General features: G+C 52.7%; 1 protein-coding gene across 3 annotated transcripts; it reads left to right on the top strand.

The window, feature by feature from the left end:
- Window positions 1-29: 29 nt before the first annotated feature.
- On the top strand, window positions 30-21,184 carry Hspa12b (heat shock protein family A (Hsp70) member 12B). Of its 3 annotated transcripts, none has more exons than XM_070006857.1 (13): window positions 30-136; window positions 5,913-5,972; window positions 7,688-7,785; window positions 8,963-9,087; window positions 13,196-13,382; window positions 13,721-13,825; window positions 14,102-14,218; window positions 16,011-16,185; window positions 17,177-17,263; window positions 17,592-17,696; window positions 17,810-18,068; window positions 18,521-18,624; window positions 19,733-21,184. In XM_070006857.1, exons 2-13 carry the CDS (start codon window positions 5,930-5,932, stop codon window positions 20,386-20,388), a joined length of 2,061 nt encoding a protein of 686 aa, XP_069862958.1. In that variant the 5' UTR covers window positions 30-136; window positions 5,913-5,929; the 3' UTR covers window positions 20,389-21,184. The 3 variants fall into 3 exon arrangements, with proteins under 3 accessions (XP_069862958.1, XP_069862960.1, XP_069862961.1); XM_070006859.1 differs by having other exon boundaries at window positions 30-148; XM_070006860.1 differs by lacking the exon at window positions 30-136 and adding an exon at window positions 643-661.
- The last annotated feature ends 13 nt before the right edge of the window (window positions 21,185-21,197 follow it).

Raw genomic sequence — 21,197 nt, 5'->3', positions numbered from 1 at the left:
TGGGCGGCGCGGGGCCAGAGCCGCTGGGAGGCCGCGGCCCGGGCGCACGTCGAGCGAGCGCCAGGACCGACGACGTCGCGGATCGGGATCCCCCCCGGCGTGTGTAGGAGCCCGTGGAGCCGTCGGAAGGGCGGCGGTGAGTGCTGAGGTGCGGGCGGCCGTGAGGTGCGGGCTGCTGGGCTCCCCGAGCAAACCGAGAGAGGCGCGGAGGGGTGGATCGAGACCCCCCGAAAACGCTCCTACTCGGGCTTTGAGACCCTACTTGTACCGAGGTCGGGGAGCAGGAGGGACTCCTGTACCTAGAAGGGGGGGAGGGCTGGCTGGAGAGCCTCTGGGGCCTGGGGCCTCCCTGGGGAGCTAGACGGACTGCCTAGCCCAAGTGGAGACTGGGGGGTCAAATGCATGTGTATTTGGGGAGGGAGGTGCCTGGCAGGGCCCAGGCTCTGTAATCTGGGGATGCTGGAGAGTGGTGGATGGGTGGTCAAAGTGTGGTGCCTCCACTGGGGACCTCTCAGGTTTCTTTGAATGAGGCCAGCTTGGAGTCCAGATTGGGTGGGGTCTAGATTCCCCTAGGCGCCTGGAACAAGCTGGGTGGGGGAGAGCTGCGGACAGGAGGGAACTCTTAACCAGATTCCAGTGAGCAGATGGACCCAGGAGCCAGGTCAGTCAGTGAGCAGGGTCATTGGGCACCACTGGGCAGAGATGGGGGGCTTCAGGGTGCTGTGACACAGAGGTTGTTTGTGAACGGGCTGCTCCCATGATGAGGACCCAAGGGGAGGGGTCAGGATATATGGAAAGCAAAGTTGAAGACAAGGAGGGACTGTGGGAAGCAGCTCTGTCACTTCTGTCCCAGTATAGGAGGGAGGACCCCCCCACACACACACACTTCACACCTCTCCCCAAGGGCTTCTCTCCTGAAATAGGGTGGGGCAGCCTTTGAGGTGCCATTTGTGATCTGGCCTTTGCACCCTGGTTGGTTGACCCAGTCTGTCTGTGGCTTGGAAGAAATGCCTGAGGCCTCACATAGCCAAATGACAATCCTGGTCCTTGAGCAGGGTGGAGGGTGCAGAGCAGGTAGGTGGACTGGAAGGAGGGAACCTCAGGGTAGGCTCTTCATCCACACCTTCATCTGTGGAGTCCTGAAACTCAGCCATAGCACACACTTGCAGAGTGCCAGGGGCCTCCACCCCAGGAAGAGATCTCAGAGAATCCTCTCCCTAGCTATTGTGAGGCAGGGAACACTCAGGGAAGTCTTAGAAGTGGGTCCTATTTGGCCACATCTATTGAACAGAAGTCAGGGCCAGGAGTCAAGGTGACTATGAAGACTAGAGGTCAACATGAGACCGAGTTAAGAATTTGTCCATGTACAATTTGTCTCTGGGTGAGTTAGGGAAGGGTAAGGCTGGGGCCAGAATTTGGCATGCTCTTGCAGAGTGAAAGTGGAGTTATTTTCTGTGTAAATCAAACTGCTCCACCCAATTACTCTCAGATTCATAGGACTCACCAGGCTGAAATTACTGAATCCCTGAAATAGAGATCTGCCTTCTCCCATTTCTAGCTATAGACTCTGCCCAGACCTAGTTTTCAGGAGCTAGCTTATCCTGAGCCCCATGATTACATTCTCCTTTAATGTTTTTGGGGGTATGCATGAAACGGGACCCTAAAGATACACAGGAGTGTGTGACTTCTTATGTGGTTTCCACACTGTTGTACCTCTGTTTCTCAGGGAATCAGAGGAAACTTCGACTTTAGCATAAATTGACTCAGTTCCTACTTCCTTCCCAGTGAACTCAGGATGAATAAGATGAAATTCTCAGTAAGACCAAACATTAACAAGTGAAAATACAGCATCCAGGGCTGGGAAGGTGGCTCGGTGGTAGAGCATTTGCCTTGCATGCCTGAGGCCCTGGGTTCGATTCCTTAGCACCACATAAGCAAAAAGGAAAAAGCCAGAAGTGGCACTGTGGCTCAAGTGGTAGCGCTCTAGTCTTGAGTGGAAGAGCTGAGGGACAGTTCCCAGGCCCAGAGTTCAGGCCCCACGACCGGACCCCAAAAAAAAAAAAAAAAAGAAAGAAAAGAAAAGAAAATACAGCATCCACATAGTGAAGGGAAAAACATTGTTCACACATGCCCAACTTGCTTTTTTTTTTTTTATCAATACTTTCCAAACTTGATCCTCACAAGTCTCCAGTGTCACCCATTTTATAGAAAAGGGCACTGAGGCACAGAAAGGTGACATGATGCACTCATGCCAGATGCCATAATCAGCCCTCAGCCTAAGACCCCAGTATAAGGGATATTCTGTGTAGCATACACTTAGATAACTTGACAAGCTTCAGAATTGGAGAGATCAAAGGCATACAGTTGCCAGTCTTTTATTGGCAATTCTAGGTACAATAGAAAATCCATTCATTCATTCAACAGTGATTCCCAGCACTTCCCTCAGAACCTGGCATAAAGAAATGCCTAATAAAGGGTTTCTGAAGAATTGAAATGTACAAATAGAGCTGTTAGCCCTGCCCTTGTGGCTTTGATCCAGCCACAACCCTCTGAGAGGGAAAATATTTTACAATCAACTCTCTTGAGAGAGACAAAGAAGCCTGATGTGGAGAGTTTGCTGATTTTAGTAGTGTAAATTCTCCCAACCATGGCTGATTTCAAGCTACCATTGGGATGTCCATGAATGTAGAACTGGGAAAAGAGGCACAGTGTCAGCTCTGGGGAGTTTGAGGATCATTGCCAGCACACCATTCTGTCACCCTGAGCTGTGCTTCTGTCCCTGGCTCCCAAAGTCCCCACTGACCCCCTCTATTGGCTTACTCTTTGCTTGGCATCATCCTACTGCTTTCTAGACACCCACAGCCAACCCCTATCCTTCCTCTGATTCTGATTCCTGAATAACCAACCATGTACTTCCAGGGACATGGAGGCGGCTAGACTGCCTGTGTCTGGAAACCTCCATGGTGCTGGTCATACAGGAATACCCTGCAATACACAAAAATATGTGGGAGTCTGGGTGTGTCCATGATGAGGCTGGGTTTGTTCAAACGGTGTATGAGCAAGGGTGTGTACATGTGTGCATGGGTGTGCCAGTGTCCAGCTCTGTGTCTGCTTGTGTTTTGTTAGCAAAACTTCCTGACCAGGCCACAGAGTGGGAGTGGGTCCTGGGCAGCCCCAACCTTTGTTTAGAGGAGCAACCAGGCCTGTAGATAAGGACAGTAGTATTGGTCATCTGTAGGCTGGTGAGCCTCAGAGACTCTTGTGCAGACCCTTTTCACACTTTATTTATTTATTTATTTTGGTCCAGTCGTGGGGCCTGAACTCTGGGCCTGGGCCCTGTCCCTCAGCTCTTCAGCTCAAGGCTAGCACTCTACCACTTGAGCCACAGCACCACTTCCAGCTTTTTTCTTTTTGCTTATGTGGTGCTGAGGAATCGAACCCAGGGCCTCAGGCATGCAAGGCAAGCGCTACCACTGAGCCACCTTCCCAGCCCCCTTTTCACATTTTAAAACATGCATCCAGTTACCTGGGGATGTCCGTAAAACATAAGCTGTGATTCAGCAGGTCAGAGACAAGGCCTGAGGCTGTGCATTTCTAACAAGCTTGTGGGTGATGCAGGGTGATGCCAGTGCTGCCAAGCCTGAGGTTACAGTTTCAGTAACAAAGCGGGTAAAGACTTGGCAGAGTCTACCTAAAGCCTGGTGCCTAGAACTTGACAAACACAAGCTTGAGTTCCTCCTATCATACAAAACAAAATGAATGTCCTTCTTTGCCTGCTTCCAGCCACTGCCCTTGTATCTATTCCCAATTCTCAGTTCTTTCACCTCTCCCTCACAACTTCACCTGGCTTACCTGCCTGTGTTTGCATTCCCATCCAAAGACCTCTTAAATGCATCTAGCTTCACTCACTTTTCTTATAGTGAGTGCTCTTCATGAAACTACAGGAGGCTTCTCAGTCCCTAGACCAGCTCACCTTCCTCTATTCAGTGGCTTCTCCTCTTTCATCTCCTTCACCTCTACATGTACACTGCCATTGGCTGTGACAATGACTCTCAAATGCACATCTCCAACTCAGATTTCTTCCTGACCTCCAGATCACATATCATCTGACTGCATGATATGTATGTTCTCTTAGGGTGTGTGTGTGTGTGTGTGTGTGTGTGTGCACGCTTGCACATGCATGTGTGTGCACACATGCACTGGGGCTTAAACTAGGACATAGGTGTTGTCCTTTAGCTTTTTCCTTCAAGGTTAGTACTCTACCACTTGAGCCACAACTCGACATCTGCCTTTTTGGTAGTTAATTGGAAATAAGACTACTAGACTTTTCTGCTTAGGCTGGTTTTGAACTTCGAGCTTCAGATCTCAGCCTCCTGAGTAACTAGTAGCCACCAGAGCCCAACTATGTTCTCTTAATTCTAAACTGCACCCCAGACTTTGTGCTTTCCCATTACTAGTCTGTCCCTTTTCCAGTGTTCTCCAGCTCTATCCATCTCCCAGCAGAGCCAGACAATGTCACCATAACATCCTCTTCCTAATTCCCCATGACCAATCTAATTGGCTGTGTTGATTTTAGCTACTGCCTCCTAAATGTCTCCAGTTCTGTCTCAAGGTACACAGCAGCCACCATCCTGGAGCCTGGAGAGCTATAGCAGTCTATGTGGACTTCCGCTTCCATATTGCCTCCCAGCAGTCTATCCTCATATGCAGCCCAAGTTTGTGGTCATCCCCAAGTGCAAACTGGGTCAGGCTCCACCCCTGCTCTGCCACTTCAAATCCATCCAGATTTGCAGTTGCAGTCTAAGGACGTGGTTCAAGTGGTAGAGCACTTGCCTAGCAAATGTGAGGCTCAGAGTTCAAACCCTAGTACTGTTCTCCCCCCAAAACTTGCTCTTATACTTTATATAAAGTCAAGTATAAAAAAGGGTCTACAAGGCCGGGCGCTGGTGGCTCACGCCTGTAATCCTAGCTATTCAGGAGGCTGAGATCTGAGGATCACAGTTCAAAGCCAGCCCGGGCAGAGAGACCGTGAGACTCCTATCTCCAATAAACCACCAGAAAACCGGAAGTGGCGCTGTAGCTCAAGTGGTAGAGCGCTGGCCTTGAGCCGAAGAGCTGAGGGACAGCGCCCAGGCCCAGAGTTCAAGCCCCACGACCGACAAAAAAAAAAAAAAGGGTCTACAAGGTCCTGCCTCTCTCCATCCCACACATTCCCACACAGTATTTGTCATCTCAAAATCACTTACATGATTATCTGGGTATGATTTTGTTTCCTCAATTAGAACACATTGAAGATCTGATTCCTACAAAGCAAAGTCTTTTTTTTTTGGCGGTCGTGGGGCTTGAACTCTGGGCCTGAATGTTGTCCTTCAGCTCTTCAGCTCAAGGCTAGTTCTCTACATCTCTGTACATCTCATTGTTGCAATGGGTCCACCTGATCCCTAGTTAAACGATTTGTTTTTTCCCTTCCCCTCCCCAAATTATACCAACATCAAATACAGTGAAAGCATGGGTTATACCACGGGGGAGGGACATACAAAGCAACAAAGAAATCATCTTATAGATATGTTAGAAACAATTGCATGAAAGGAAAACAAAAAAAAAAACATTTGAATACTTATCTTGGGGTTCATTGTCATTTTTTGAGCTAAGCCAGGTCAGTACAACAAAGGTTTAAAAGGGAATGAAGGACTTGCTGGAAATTTGATTCGCTATGATAATGGGGTTGTGGTGGTGTTTTCCCCATAATCTTTGTCTGTTAAGAGAAATATACTGAGGAGTTGATAGGTGAAACATCATGATGTCCGGGTTAGCTTCAAAGACTCCAGACAAAAATAAACAAGTAGCATAAATAAACATACAGGGCAGAGGAACAATTCAACCTCATTCTGTTTGTGTGTTCCTGTTGACAGCTCCAGAGTCTGCAAGGATGCTGGCTGTCCCAGAGGTGGGCATGCAGGGGCTGTACATCGGTAAGACCCCCATCCCAGCTCAGTCCTGACCACACCTCCCTCACCGGGCTATAGATATTCACTGGCTGCTACCTACATAGACCTCTCCAGCAGAGGCTTCTGGAAGCTGTGAATGTGTTGTGCATGTGTGTGTGCATGTGTGTGGTGTGTGTTCATATCAGGGAGAATTCTGTACATAAGTCTATGTATGTAAAGATGAATATGAGACTAGGGCAGACCTGCTCACAGAAACTCTATGCATATATGAGAATGGGGGAAGGGACATTATGTGCATTGAATAGATTTGTTCCCAAGAACCTTCAGTGTTTATCTGTGTGTGCGTGTGTGTGTGCACCTGTATATGTAGGGAGGGTCTGTGTGCATATGATTGTATGCTTTTGCCTATATTTTGTACAGTTGTGTGCCCAGGACCTTGGGGGAAGCATCTGCAGGTGGGCATGTTTGCCCTGAGCCCTGTGCATTTGGCCTGGTCCCAGAGCAGGCTCTGGCTCTGCGGGGGTGGGAGGCAGGGCAGGCAGGAGGACACTCCTCAGGAAGTCCATTCACAAAGACCTGGCGGGCTGGCCCTTCCTTCCTGCCTCCCTTCCCAGGCTTTGGCCACAGCAATTTGGCCTCTCAAGCTGGAGCTGGTGGCGAGACCAAGTCTGTGCTGGAAGGGGAACCCTCAGAGTGTGACTCTCATGTCCCTGCCCCGCTGGCATTCAGACTACAGCCACTTCCTAGGATCTCCTTCACCCTCAACCCCTTATATATTTGCCTGGATTAGCCCAAGGTCAACTCACATAGCCCTGTCTAGAATCCCTTGGCCAGACTGTGGGTGAAGAAGCAGGATCCTCTGCTCTGTGCAGTGTACAGCCTGACAGATATGCTGATTTATCCAGAGGTCTTCATGCCTGTCTCAGGACAGCCCCAGCACCCCTTACCCCCATGATCCTTGGCAAAGATCATCTTGGGTGTCCAGCTAGTCAAGCCCTTCTCTCTGGGAGCTATCTGATCCTTTAAGCCAGGCCTTGAGCTGCCTCCTAATAGCTTCTGTGCTGTCTCTCACCGTGTGTGTGTGTGTGTGTGTGTGTGTGTGTGTGTGTGTGTGTGTGTGTCTGTGTCTGTGTGTCTGTGTGTGTGTCTGTGTGTGTCTGTGTGTGTAGGTAACCAGACTTCCTAGCATTACATATATCCCTAGGCTCAGGCTGGGTTGGGGGAGGTGCCGCTCTCTCTCTCCTGTGGTCCCCAGGCAGCCAGCTGGGTCTGTCTGTGGCTAGTGGAGGGGAGGGAAAGGGGGAAGGGGGAGTTGCCTTAAGTCTTGATTAGAACCATGTGGCCCAACTTTAACAGAAAGGCACAGCCCCACCTCTGGGCTGGCTGCCCTACCTCCCAGCCATTATATGTCTGAAGCTCCCTCCTCTTCTGGCTCCTGTCCCCAGGAGCTCACTTGTCACATCTCTCCCAACTCTGGGCTCAGTCTCCCCACACACAATGCCTGTCTGCTGTGTCTGAGAGGTTCTGGGGCCAACACTGAGCCCCAATGATATGTAGGGGAGGTTCCCTCAAACTAATAAGACCTTAGGACCTTAGCCTCTGCCCCTGCCTCATACATTTTCTTGCAACCTGGGGAGGGGGCCCTTACCTCTGTCTAGCAAGGGCTGACAGAGCACCTCCCAGTGCCAGACCCAACTGCCCTGATTGTTCCAGGGTGACTTACCCTCTCTTCTCCGCAGGTTCCAGCCCAGATAGGTCCCCGGTGCCCAGCCCACCCGGCTCACCAAGGACCCAGGAAAGCTGTGGCATTGCCCCCCTCACACCCTCGCAGTCTCCAGTAAGCCTAGGGGACAGTGGCGTGGCCTAGGTAGCATGAAGGAGGGTTGTGCCTGGCTAAGCCATGGCAGGAAATAGCTGGAGGGGAGGAACGGGGGGTGGGGGGGGTGGGGGGGAATGAGGAGACTTTAGCTTTAGTCACATACTGACTGTGGCACTAGACTAGGATGTCACCTGAGGGCCACGGGGGCTGGTGGCAAGCAGACGTGGGTTTTCTAGGTGCTGAGAGAACTGGGGCCAGGGTTACTCCCCCACCTGCCAAGCACAGCCCCACCTTAAACCAGCCCATATCTGGGGCAGAAGAGGTATGTGGCTAAAAGATTCTGGAGGCTGGAATTGGTAGCTCTTGCCTATAATCCTGCTACACCGAGGCTGAGATCTGAGGATTAAGGTTCAAAGCCAGGTGGGGCAGGAAAGATGGCGAGACTCTTCTCTCCAGTAGCCACCAATTGGTGCTGTGGCTCAAAGTGGTAGAGTGCTTGCCTTGAGAAAAAGAGCTCAGGACAGCACCCAGGCCCTGAGTTCAAGCCCCATGACCAAAAAAAAAAAAAAAAAAAAGTTTGGAAACTACTCTCTTGAAGTCTCCAGGACATGGCCTCCCCAGCCCCCCATACTCCTGGGTGACACCAAAATGCCCTGGAGGGTCTTGCCCTGGTGATCCAGCTTGGGGACCCCATTGTGCTCAGGGAGCCTGAGAAAAACCAGGCCCAGTCCACATGTGCAGAGGCCTCTCTCTGTGAGCTACAAAACCAGACAAGAGTCTGGTTTGTGTCACTGTAGCCACCCAAGAAAGGATGAAATACACATAGGTCCATATGCTATAAAGCTGCCCAGAGAAATGAAATTGCTCCCAGCTGGGCCTAGGCTGGTGGCAGGCTCTGAAGATGGTGTGAGATGGGGGTGGGCTTTGAAAAGCCAGGCACAAGGTGAGTGGAGAATTGGAAGCAGGAAAGCAGGCACTTGAGTGCAAATGTGCAAGTGACTACCAGAAGGGCCTTGGGCTTTCAGAGCAGCTGACATGTTCAGAACTCAGCCTGGAGCTTGGGAGCAGAGGGGAATCTAGGAAAGGAGCAGAGAGGGTGAGGTAGGGAGGAAGCTTTTAGGACCACAGCCAGCCCTGCTGGCAGTTGGCTGGTCCCTGCTTGGCTGCTTGCTAACTCTAGGTCTTGGACTTACAGAAGCCGGAGACTCGAGCCCCCCAGCAGGCCTCCTTCTCCGTGGTGGTGGCTATTGACTTCGGTACCACATCCAGTGGCTATGCCTTCAGCTTTGCCAGTGACCCTGAGGCTATCCACATGATGAGGTGAAGGCTGCTGGGCTGGGAGAAGGTGGGAAGTGGGGGGATGGTTGTCCTCAAACTCTGACATAGCTTGGCCCTAGCCATATAGTCACTGTGTGAACCCCTTCCATCCCTAGACTGGGATTTCCCAGTGACAGAAGACTGGAAGGTGGGCTTCAGTGCTCAGTTGGAGCTCTTCTGCACTCTGCAGAAAATAAGAGGGGTGCGTGTGTGTGTGTGTGTGTGTGTGTGTGTGTGTGTGTGTGTGTGTGTGTGTGTGTGTGTGTGTGTGTGTGTGTGTGTGTGTGTGTGTGTGTGTGTGTGTGTGTGTGTGTGTGTGTGTGTCACAGGGCTTGCATTCTGGACCTGAGCACTGTCCCTGAGCTTTTTCAGCTCAAGGCTAGCACTCTAGCACTTTAAGTCACAGAACCAATTCTGGTTTTCTGGTGGTTAATTAGCAATAAGAGTCTCACGAACTGGGGCTGGGAAGGTGGCTCAGTGGTAGAGTGCTTGCCTTGCATGACTGAGGCCCTGGGTTCGATTCCCAGCACCACATAAGCAAAAAGAAAAAAACCGGAAGTGGCGCTATGGCTCAAGTGGTAGAGCGCTAGCCTTGAGCTGAAGAGCTGAGGGACAGCGCCCAGGCCCAGAGTTCAGGCCCCACGACTGGACCCAAAAAAAAAAAAAAAAAAAAAAAAAGTCTCACGAACTTTTTTGCTGTGATGGCTTTCAATTGCCATCCTAAGATTTAGCCTCCTGAGTAGCAAGAATTACAGCCATGAACCACCAGCACCCTCTCAGATCTTATTGATTTTTAAATTTAAATTTTTATTTTTTTAAATTTATTTTTGCAGTGTTGGGGATCAAACTTAGGGCCTGGCAATATGTTAGATAGGTATTCTACTACTGAGCTACAACCCCAAGCTAGGGCTTTGATTTTAATTTCAAAATTGTGTCCTATTCCACTGGACACCCTCCTGTCATTGTTTATCCCTCTCTTGATAGTTTTTAGGATTTTTCCTCTCTCATTCATCACAATTATGCATATTGCTGCAATGAGTATCCTTTTAAAACTTGCCCTGGGATCTTAGGGGGTTACCTTTCTAGAGGCTGATTCTCACACAGGTAAAATGAAAAATAAGGTGACAGAGGTTCAGAGGTGTACAAGTCACACATCTCTGGATATGGAAGACATGTTTCAAAAAATGCATTTTGGGGGCTGGGAAGGTGGCTCAGTGGTAGAGCACTTGCCTTGCATGCCTGAGGCCCTGGGTTCAATTCCTCAGCACCACATAAGCAAAAAGAAAAAAGCCGGAAGTGGTACTGTGGCTCAGGTGGTAAAGCATTAGCCTTGAGCTGAAGAGCTAAGGGACAGTGCCCAGGCCCAGAGTTCAGGCCCCATGACCGGACCCAAAAAGAAAAAAAAATGCATTTTGTATGTAATTGAGTTTTGTGTGAAAACATCTATATCGATTTTTAAATCAATTTTTCATTACTATAACACAATACTTCAGACAGGCTGCTTTATTAAGAAAAAAAATCTGGGTGCCAGTGGCTCCTGCCCATAATCCTATCCACTTAGGAGGCTAAGATCTGAAGATCATGGTTGGAAGCCAGCCGAGGCAGGGAAGTCTGTAGCTTTTTTTTTTTTTCTTTTTTGGTCTGTCATGGGGCTTGAACTCTGGGCCTGAGCACTGTCCTGAGAGACAGCTCAAGGCTAGCACTCTACCACGAGCCACAGCACCACTTCCGGTTTCCTGGTAGTTTATTGGAGTCTCAGGGACTTTCCTGACTGGGCTGGCTTTGAACTGTGATCCTCAGATCTCACCTTCTGAGTAGCTAGGATTACAGGTGTGAGCCACCAGCACCCAGCACCAGTCTGTAACTCTTATCTTTAATTAAGCACCAAAAAGCCAGTAGAGCTGTGGCTCCAGTGGCAGAGTGCTAGTCTTGAGAAGGAAAAAAAAAAAGTTTAAGGACAGTGCCCAGGCCCTGAGTTAAGCCCTAAGACTCTTCCCCCAGCCAAACAAAGAGGATTACCTTAGTTCATGGTTTAGGAGGGACTACATTTAGTGGTGGCCTTTTTGCTGGCAAAGTTCACAGGTGGTACAGGTCATAATATAGCCAGAGATAGGGAGTACATCTGTTGTACATATCTGTGTCTGCTGTCCTTCTCCCTCTCCCCCTCCCTTTCCCTCTCCCTCACCCTCTTCCTCCCCCTCCCTCTCTCACCACTACTGGGTTTTGAATTCAAGACCTCATATTCACTCAGCTTGCTGGCATTTTACCACTTGAGCCATGCTTCATCCCTACTTTTTTTTTTTTTTTTTTGTCGGTCGTGGGGCTTGAACTCTGGGCCTGGGCGCTGTCCCTCAGCTCTTCAGCTCAAGGCGAGCGCTCTACCACTTGAGCTACAACACCACTTCCGGTTTTCTGGTGGTTTATTAGAGATAGGAGTCTCACGGTCTCTCCTGCCCGGGCTGGCTTTGAACCGAGATCCTCAGATCTCAGCCTCCTGAGTAGCTAGGATTACAGGCGTGAGCCACCAGCGCCCGGCTTTCATCCCTACTTTTTGTTGAATACTTTGGAGATGGAGTCTAGTGAACTTTTTTATTCAGGCTCAAACCACAATCCTCCAGATTTAAGCCTCTTGAGTAGTAGGCTTATAGGCCTGAACCACCAGTGACTGTCCTTCTCTCCTTCTAATAAAGCTGCTAGATCACGGGAGCTCTACCCTAATGCCTACAGAGAGCAGTTTATGATGTCATTCAGATTAGGGAGACTTACTGAGGTGCAGTCTCCTGGGACATAGCTGCTAACATGGGTCAGACAGAAGTGAGCATGAGAGAATTTGAAGGAGGGCTAGATGCCCAAGGCTCGTGCCTGTAATCCTAGCTACTCAAAAGACTAAGATCTGAGGATCTCGGCTCAAAGCCAGCCCAGGCAGACAAATCTGGAGAAAGACTCTTTTTTTTTTTTTTTTTTTTTTTTTTGGTCGTGGGGCCTGAACTCTGGGTCTGGGTGCCATCCCTGAGCTCTTCAGCTCAAGGTTAGCGCTCTACCACTTGAGACACAGTGCCACTTCCGGCTTTTTCTGCTTATGTGGTGCTGAGGAATCAAACCCAGGGCCTCATGCATGCAAGGCAAGCATTCTTACCACTGAGCCACCTTCTCAGCCCCAAATCTGGAGAGACTCTTATCTCCAACCAACCAACAAAAAGCTGGAAGTGGTGGAGTGACAGCCTTTAATAGAAAAGTAAAGAAAGAAAAGAGAGGAGGTGGGCTGGGAAGGTAGCTCAGTGGTAGAGTCCATGCCTTGCAAGCATGAGGCCCTGGGTTCGATTCCTCAGCACCACATAAACAGAAAAAGTGCTAGCCTTGAGCTGAAGAGCTGAGGGACAGCACCCAGACCCAGAGTTCTGGTCCCATGACCGACCAAAAAAAAAAAAAAAAAGAAAAGAGAGGAGGTGGGGGTGGGGCTGGGAAGGTGGATCAGTGGTAGAGTGCTTGCCTTGCACGCATGAGGCCCTGGGTTCGATTCCTCAGCATTACATAAGCAGAAAAGGCCGGAAGTGCTGTGGCTCAAGTGGTAGAGTCCTAACCTTGAGCTGAAGAGCTGAGGGACAGCGTCCAGGCCCAGAGTTCAAGCCCATGACCGACAAAAAAAAAAAAAAAAAAAAAAAAAGGAGGAGAGGGAATGAAGGGAAAGGAAAGAAAAGGAAGGTTAGTGGAGAGAAGAGAGAGAGGGGGGACTTTTTGAAGGAGCCTGGCCTTGGAAGACAACTTTGAGGACAGCAAGGCCAGATCCAAGCCAATGGGTGATAACTTGGCTGCTGTTGTAAGGGTCCAGAAAGCAGCAGTCAAATGAGGTGCCTGCTTGAAAGGAAAGGGGGTTAAGAGAAGGGCCAGGGGTCAGATGGGATGGGGAAGGATCCACGGTGGTGTTTATGGAGATTTAGTTGGGTGCCATTTGTTCTTCACCACAACCCAGGGAGGCACTATTATTATTCCCATTCTGTAGAGAGAAGGACTGAGACTCAAAGTTGTGTCCTGCCCAGGATCACAGTGAGCCCACAGCCCCAACTAAGGAAAGGTAGCCACAGACACCACTGACCACCCTGTGCCTTGGCAGGAAATGGGAGGGTGGGGATCCCGGTGTGGCCCACCAGAAGACCCCTACCTGTCTGCTGCTGACCCCAGAGGGCACCTTTCACAGTTTTGGCTACACTGCCCGGGATTACTACCACGACCTGGACCCCGAGGAGGCGCGGGACTGGCTGTACTTTGAAAAATTCAAGATGAAGATACACAGTGCCACTGTGAGCCACTACAGGGCGGGGCTTTGGCCAGGAAGGCAAGACAGGGCTGGGAAGGGGCAGGGTTAGTGGAAGGTGGGACACAGCAGGTGACCCCTGAAGGATGGTTACGAGGGCCAGCTAAAGAGAGGCGGGAAGAACCCGGAGATGGGCGGTGCTTAGTCACTGTAGGCAGGATTTATACTGGCAGGGCTCGGTGAACAAGGATTACAAGATGGACCAGACTGAGAAGAGGCAGGAGCAGAACTAACTTGGGACTGGGGTGAAACAGGGTTGGGAAACTCCAGGAAATGGGGCCGAGCTATGACCTCCTTCCTGCATACTGACCCGGTATCCTCCAGGATCTCACCTTGAAGACCCAGCTAGAGGCAGTAAATGGGAAGAAGATGCCGGCCCTGGAGGTGTTCGCCCATGCCCTCCGTTTCTTCAAGGAGCATGCTCTGCAGGTGTGCTGCTCAGCCCTGGGGCAGGGACTCCTGGGCCCTCCTATTCCCTACTGTCCCCTGTCCATCAGTTAGATCCTCACTTTAGAGGTCACAGGCCATCTTTCCCTGTCTCTTGTCTTCCTGTCTGTAGAACCTGTACCAGAACCAGTGGGGAGGGGACACTCTTCCAACTCAGCTCGGAAGTCCTTCCTGGGGTTTGATTAGTTCCTCCAACTCCCAGAGAGGGTGGAAGATGCCCCTAGCCGGCTCTCCCCTGACTGTCCTCTCCTGCTTCAGGAGCTAAGAGAACAGTGCCCATCTCTGCCTGAGAAGGACTCTGTGCGCTGGGTGTTGACGGTGCCAGCCATCTGGAAACAGCCAGCAAAGCAGTTCATGCGGGAGGCCGCTTACCTGGTGAGGATGGGCCTGGGGCTGGGGACACTGCCTGAGAAAGCTCTGGAGGCCCCACACTTCATTTCCCTGCCACCTCTGGGACCACCTAGTTGTTGAGCAAAGGCCTCCAGCTTTTCTGTGCTGGGAATTTGGGAAGGCTATTGTGACCAAGAAAGGGAACAGGCCTGCAGGAATAGGCAGATGGACAAGAGGCATAGCCCAGTGGAGACAAGGTCTTAAGTCAGGTTTTCTAGATAGAAGCAGAGCCTATGGGGTGTGTGTGTGTGTGTGTGTGTGTGTGTGTGTGTGTGTGTGTGTGTGTGTGTGTGTGTGTGTGTGTGTGTGTGTGTGTGTGTGTGTGTGTGTGTGTGTGTGTGTGTGTGTGTGTGTGTGTGTGTGTGTGTGTGTGTGTGTGTGTGTGTGTGTGTGGTGGGGGGGTATCTGTTAGTTTTCAGGGGGGAAAAAAAGAGGTAGGAAGCAGGAAATGAGAGAGCTGTGCAAGGGTTGGTTTTACTGGGGTCCACCCTGAGCCTGAGCACACAGGAGCTCTCAAGGAGAATTTAGCAGAACTAGCTACAGTGAAGCAAGGGTCCCCATCAGTCATTGATCGCTGGGGGACTGAGAGGGACACCTGATCAATCAGACTGGTTCCTATTGGGCTGTGAAAGTTGCGCAAGAGCAGGAACAGCTGTGTACTCTCAGCAGCCAGTCCTCCTGGCAGCATGTAAGACACCAAGAATGCCCACTTCAGCTGCCATTGGACTTTCAGGAACACTCCTGCCCCGGCCCCAGCCACTGTAGGTTCCTGTGAAACTGAAAGGAGTGACTGTGGCCAGTATGTGCTGGTCTTCCTATCACAGAAATGCCCAAAGGTCAGGGAAAAGGTTGGCGGGGAGGGTTAGGGGCACTCAGACACTATCCTCTCCAGTGAGGTCAGAGGAGTTACAATTTCACAGGCTTGGTCTTGCCCTTGGGATTTGCCTGTGGGCCCCCTTAGAGATTCCAAGGTCCCCAGTACATCTGTACCTGTAGCCAGGTATCATTCAGGCATTTGGTCTGTAGGGATGCCTGTCCCTGGGAGGAGCTGGCAGGGGGCCCCGTGGGTATACCTGCAGGGATCAGGGAGGAAGCAAGGCTATCACCAACCAGAATAAACATCCCCACCCTAGCATCCCCCTGCCCACTTACCTACCCTGCCTTACTTACGACCTTACTTCCCTCATGCCAGCTCAGGAAGGGCTAGCCCAGGATGGACAGTCTGCCTCCCCCACCTGGTCAGAATCTAGAAAACCCCACAAACCCTTAAAGACTTCCCAAAGGGATCCCCTGCTCTCCCCCTCTCCCACTGGCCTCTCTTAGTGCCTGCAGTTTCACTATTACCTTCCTATAATAGCAGATTCTCTGGGAACAAAGTTCTCCTGGGAATGGGGCGGCCTGTGGCCAGTGTCTTAACACCAGCCTGGTGAGCCGTGGGGTGGCCCCGCAATCTCCTCTATGCACTGCATCCTCCATACTATGCCAGAGTCCCAGCTAACATCCCAACCAGTGCTTGGCTGAGCAGCCCTGCACCTGGGAAGGGGAACCTTGCTGCAGCTACACCTTTCCCTCATGCTGGGCAACCCTTTTGCCATGGCCATGTCCTTTTCCAGCCTGGTTACGTGGTAGCTGTGAGGCAGCTCTAAGTGTGCAGCATGAAGGGGCCTCGCGGCCTGGCATGAGTGAGATATGATGCCAGAGGAGGAGGTGGGAGCCCCAGATACTTTCTTAGGTGGCAGGCCGTTATGGTGTCCCATCCATCCATCCCCATCCCCAGGCTGGCCTGGTGTCTCGAGAGAATGCAGAACAACTACTCATTGCCCTGGAGCCAGAGGCTGCGTCTGTCTACTGCCGAAAGCTACGTCTACACCAACTCATGGACCTGAGCAGCCGGAACCCTGGCACCGGGCGCCTGGGAGAGCGCCGCTCCATAGACTCCAGCTTCAGGCAGGGTAAGCACCTCCAGGGATCCTGCCCAGCACTGGACTTGGAGGCATTTGCCCTTAGAAGGTCCAAGGCATAGGAAGATCAGAGGTATTTTGGATGCAAGGAAGAGAGCTGTTAACCTGGAGAAGCCCAATCTGAAGGGACAGAAACATCCTGGTAGAGTTCAGTCTGTGGGGGAGACAGGGCACTGGCCCTAGGAGCCCATAGATCATGTTGCCCAAGGCAGCAGGGCCTGAGAAAGACAGGACTTAGCACTGAGTCTGAGTATGGGAGAGGCTTAGCTTTCCCTGTGGGCACTGATGAAGAAGAGATCCAGTCCCCCCCCTTTTTTTAAACCAGTCCTGAGGCTTGAACTCAGGGCCTGGGCACTGTCCCTGAGCTTCTTTTGTGCATGGCTAGCATTCTACCACTTAAGCCACAGAGCCACTTCCATCTTTTTCTGTGTATGTGGTACTGAGGAATCAAATCCAGGGCTTCATGCATGCTAGGCAAGCACTCTACCACTAAGCCACATACCCCCCCCTCGCCCCCACCCACACTCCTCTTTACGAAAGTCACTTGCATCCACTGTTGTCTTCTATCAGCCCCAGCCCTATTGCTCAGCAGCTCCAAGCTCCTGATTCCAGGACCAGGCACTGAGGCCACCAAATGCTGATCTTGATCATCCTCCCAAAGGACACCTTGAGTGAGAAAGAGATCAGGCACCCAGTGTCCCCCAACCTAGCTCCTCAGAGTCCTCCTAGTTCTGACTGTGGCCTGATTCTAGTTGGGTTAAAGGAAGGTCTTGGGTCCAAAAAAATACTTCCTCCAGCTCTGGGATACAGAGCCTAGGGTTTGGAGTCCGCATTGCCTCTCATAGAGCGGGCACATAGGAGTTTCAGTGCTGGTTGCTCCAGGTGCTGGGAGGTGGGTGGGAGGGGAGCTTGGCAGGAAGATGGAGTTGAAGATGGTGGTAGCTCCTTCTAATCTCACTCTTCTGCTCTCCTCCAAACCCAGCCCGCGAGCAGCTGCGGAGGTCCCGGCACAGCCGCACATTCCTGGTTGAGTCAGGTGTAGGAGAGCTGTGGGCAGAGCTGCAAGCAGGTGAGGAAGCACATTCACCCCCTCAGTGCCTTCCTCACAGCCTCCTGAGCAGACACGAGCACCCCACCCTACTCAGAGCTGCACCCCCAAATCCACTCCTTCAGAGTCTCTGCAGACACATGGATGAGCCATTTCTAACCCTCTAGATTTTTTTCTCCCACACCTTGAGCTCCTATTTGATAGCCTGGGGTTCAAGCACCTGAAATCACAGACACACACAGAGACACACAGACACATACACAGGCTGGTCTTGGGACCTGGGGCAGGGGTGGGGGCTGGAGGAGTCCCTGGGTGAGGAGGCAGTGTGTTCCTGCCCTGGCCGCTGCAGGAGACCGCTACATGGTGGCAGACTGCGGCGGGGGCACTGTGGATCTGACTGTGCACCAGCTGGAGCAGCCCCACGGCACGCTCAAAGAGCTCTACAAGGCGTCGGGTGAGCGCCCTCGCTGATCGTCCCCCGCCCCCCGCAGCGCGTGCCGGCCCCGCCATCGCCCCCTGGCGGCCGAATGGGCACTGACACCCTCCCCGTCCTCTGCCCCACCGCAGGCGGCCCCTACGGCGCGGTGGGAGTGGACTTGGCCTTCGAGCAGTTACTGTGCCGCATCTTCGGCGAGGACTTCATCGCCACCTTCAAAAGGCAACGGCCCGCAGCTTGGGTGGATCTGACCATCGCCTTCGAGGCCCGCAAACGCACGGCGGCCCCACACCGCGCGGGAGCACTCAACATCTCGCTGCCCTTCTCCTTCATTGACTTCTACCGCAAGCAACGAGGCCACAACGTGGAGACCGCCCTGCGCAGGAGCAGGTGGGCCGTGCGGGGAAGGGGGAGGCTCGGGCAGAATTTGCTGATAGGAAATGCCCCTGCAAGAGTCTTGAGCTCCAGTGGATGGGGGAAACTGCCCACCTGATCCGTTCCACATAAGCAAAACAGTGACAGGGATGGGAGTACTCAGAGCAGCAGATGCTGCATCTAAGCAGAAGCCCGCTGCCCAAACTTGGCAAGGGGGAGAGTCATGGGCCAGGGGTAAGGGGAAGTGCCAGTGTGCATTTTCTCCCTGCCCTGCCCTAGCCTGCCAGCCAGTGCTGCACAGGGCAAGGTCATTTCTCGGGGTTGAGAATAAGGACCTTTCACACACACAACTCACAGTCCTGGTCAGACAGGGGTAGGGAATGAGGACTACAAGTTGCAAGCCCCCGTAAGCAGCTGGACTCTGACCCATGGGCCTGTGCCCCCCCCCTTTTTTTGGTCACCTCCAGTGTGAACTTTGTAAAGTGGTCCTCACAAGGGATGCTCCGGATGTCTTGTGAGGCCATGAACGAGCTCTTTCAGCCCACGGTCAGTGGGATCATCCAGCATATAGGTGAGTGTCTGGGCTCAGTCCCTTCATTTAGCTCTAGATTTGGGAATAAGTTCTTTCCTCAGTACCCAGAAATTACCACACCTCCCAGGACTGGGATGAGACCCACAGTCATCTATAAAGGCTGTACTGGGCGATGCAGTGGTAATCAAGAGCTACGAGGATCATGGGCTGGGAAGGTGGCTCAGTGGTAGAGTGCTTGCCTTGCATGCATGAGGCCCTGGGTTAGATTCCTCAGCACCACATAAGCAGAAAAAGCCAGAAGTAGCGCTGTGACTCAAGTGGTAGGGCACTAGCCTTGAGTTGAATTGCTCAGGGACAGTGCCTAGGCCTACCTAGAGTTCAGGCCCCACAACTGACAAAAGAAAAAAGAAAAAAAAGAAAAAAAAAGCGCTAGGAGGATCATGTGTAGTCCTGCCAGGTTAAAGAACCTCTACTGCCTCAGTTTCCCCAGCTGTAAAATAGGGTGTTAGTACTGGGTTCCCCTAAAAGCTATCACAGGGACTAAATGAGTTTTGTGTTTAGTGGATACATTGACCTGCAGGCACTTGATACTGTAAATGCATGTGTGTCCTGATTCCTCACCCTCCACTGGAGAGAAGGGAATCTGGGAGTGTTAGGTGGGGTGTTATGAGTATTGTCTTCACCTGAGTGAAAGGCGTCCAGAGTTTTTTGTTGTTTTGGTTTGGGTTCTTTTTCGGCAGGGGAGGGAGGGGACTTAAAACTCAGGACTCCAGCTCTGTCCGTAAGTTTTTTTGCTCAAGGCTAGCACCCTACCTCTTTGAGTCACAGTCTCCATGTTTACTTTTCTTTTCTTTCTTTCCCTCTTGCGTTTGGATAATTGGAGATGAGTCTCATGGACTTTTCTTCCCGGGCTGGCTTGGAACCACGATTCTCAGATCTCAGCCTCCTGAGTAGCTCGGATTGCAGGCCAGAGCCACCAGCACCATGAGGCATTCAGTGTTGTTTTTTGTTGGTGGTGTTTTGCTTTTTGTTTTTAGTCCCAACTTAGTTCAAAGGGCTAGCTTTAAGTGGCGAGGAAGGGGACATCGCCACCAAGCAGCGGCCTTAGAGACTTTTTCTCTCCTCCCCATTCCCCGCTGCCCTGCAGAGGCGCTGCTGGCGCGGCCCGAGGTGCAGGGCGTGAAGCTGCTGTTCCTGGTGGGCGGCTTCGCCGAGTCTGCGGTGCTGCAGCACGCCGTGCAGGCAGCGCTGGGCGCCCGCGGCCTGCGCGTGGTGGTCCCGCACGACGTGGGCCTCACCATCCTCAAGGGCGCCGTGCTCTTCGGCCAGGCCCCGGGCGTGGTGCGGGTGCGCCGCTCGCCGCTCACCTACGGCGTGGGCGTGCTCAACCGCTTCGTGGCCGGGCGCCACCCGCCCGACAAGCTGCTGGTGCGCGACGGCCGCCGCTGGTGCACCGACGTCTTCGAGCGCTTCGTGGCGGCCGAGCAGTCGGTGGCGCTGGGCGAGGAGGTGCGGCGCAGTTACTGCCCCGCGCGGCCCGGCCAGCGGCGCGTGCTCATCAACCTGTACTGCTGCGCCGCCGAGGACGCGCGCTTCATCACCGACCCGGGCGTGCGCAAGTGCGGCGCGCTCAGCCTGGAGCTCGAGCCCGCCGACGGCGGCCCCGATGGCACCGCCGCAACCCCCGGCCGCCGCGAGATCCGCGCCGCCATGCAGTTTGGCGACACCGAGATTAAGGTCACTGCCGTCGACGTCAGCACCAATCGCTCCGTGCGTGCCGCCATCGACTTTCTCTCCAACTGAGGGCGCCCTGGCGCGGCGCCAGCCCCCTCGGCTCGGCCGGCCCGGTGCGGCCCCGCCCTCCTCATCCCCGGGTTGGGGGAGCCGGCTGGGGGCCGAGGAATGCGCGGCTTCTGAGGTCAGCGCCCTTTGCCCCGCCCCCCAGCCCGGGAGAGGTGAGGTCATGGGGGCGGGCACTCGCCTTGGGATTGGGCCTTGGTCCCCTGACTGAGGCTAAAGGGGAATGGGAAGCCTCAAGGAGGTTTGCCTGGGAGCGCAGTCCAGGTGATGGCCTCGATTTCTGGGATATGTCAAGTGAGGTAGGCTGCAGGTGGGGCCGTGGGAAGGAGACTGCAGGGCCTGGACCTGAGGGACGGGTCTTCACTAATTGATGGGCTCCAGTCATGAGGAACCAGGCAGAGCGACACCATACCGCAGGAAAATGACAGTGGACAGAGGGACACGAGTGTAATAACACCGTCCGGGTGTGGTGCTGACCGCCTAAGAATGTTGTAGAAAGGTGGTAGTTACTCATGGGAGGGTATGTTATGGTGAGGGCAGTTTTGAGGGGATATGGGAATAGCCAGGAAGTGGGGGTAAGACAGCCTATGAATAACCCACCTGCTCCCACGGAAGCCATGGGGGCCGGGCCCAGTCTGTCACTCATAGGTGTGCCATTAGGGAAGATTCCCTGGTCACCATGGGCCTCACTTTCCCCAAGTGTGAGATGGGGCACTTCCCTCCAGCAAAGACATGCAACAGCTCCACCTGCCTGAGAACTCACCCTAAAGTGACAATAAAGCCTTATGTTCCAGGGGAAGCTACAGCCTGCT

Source organism: Dipodomys merriami, unplaced genomic scaffold (genome assembly GCF_024711535.1).
Source record: "Dipodomys merriami isolate MVZ:Mamm:240054 unplaced genomic scaffold, mDipMer1.0.p SCAF_7, whole genome shotgun sequence".
Taxonomy (NCBI): domain Eukaryota; kingdom Metazoa; phylum Chordata; class Mammalia; order Rodentia; family Heteromyidae; genus Dipodomys; species Dipodomys merriami.
This window is presented reverse-complemented; position numbering and strand designations above follow the sequence as displayed.

What these genes read in the sequence shown, in the direction of transcription:
- Hspa12b (XM_070006857.1), top strand. Translation starts at nt 5,930, where the DNA reads ATGCTGGCTGTCCCAGAGGTGGGCATGCAGGGGCTGTACATCG. An exon ending in TGCGGGAGGCCGCTTACCTG is followed by an intron (nt 14,219 to 16,010) that starts GTGAGGATGGGC and finishes CCCCATCCCCAG; the next exon opens with GCTGGCCTGGTGTCTCGAGA. An exon ending in AGAGCTCTACAAGGCGTCGG is followed by an intron (nt 17,697 to 17,809) that starts GTGAGCGCCCTC and finishes GCCCCACCGCAG; the next exon opens with GCGGCCCCTACGGCGCGGTG.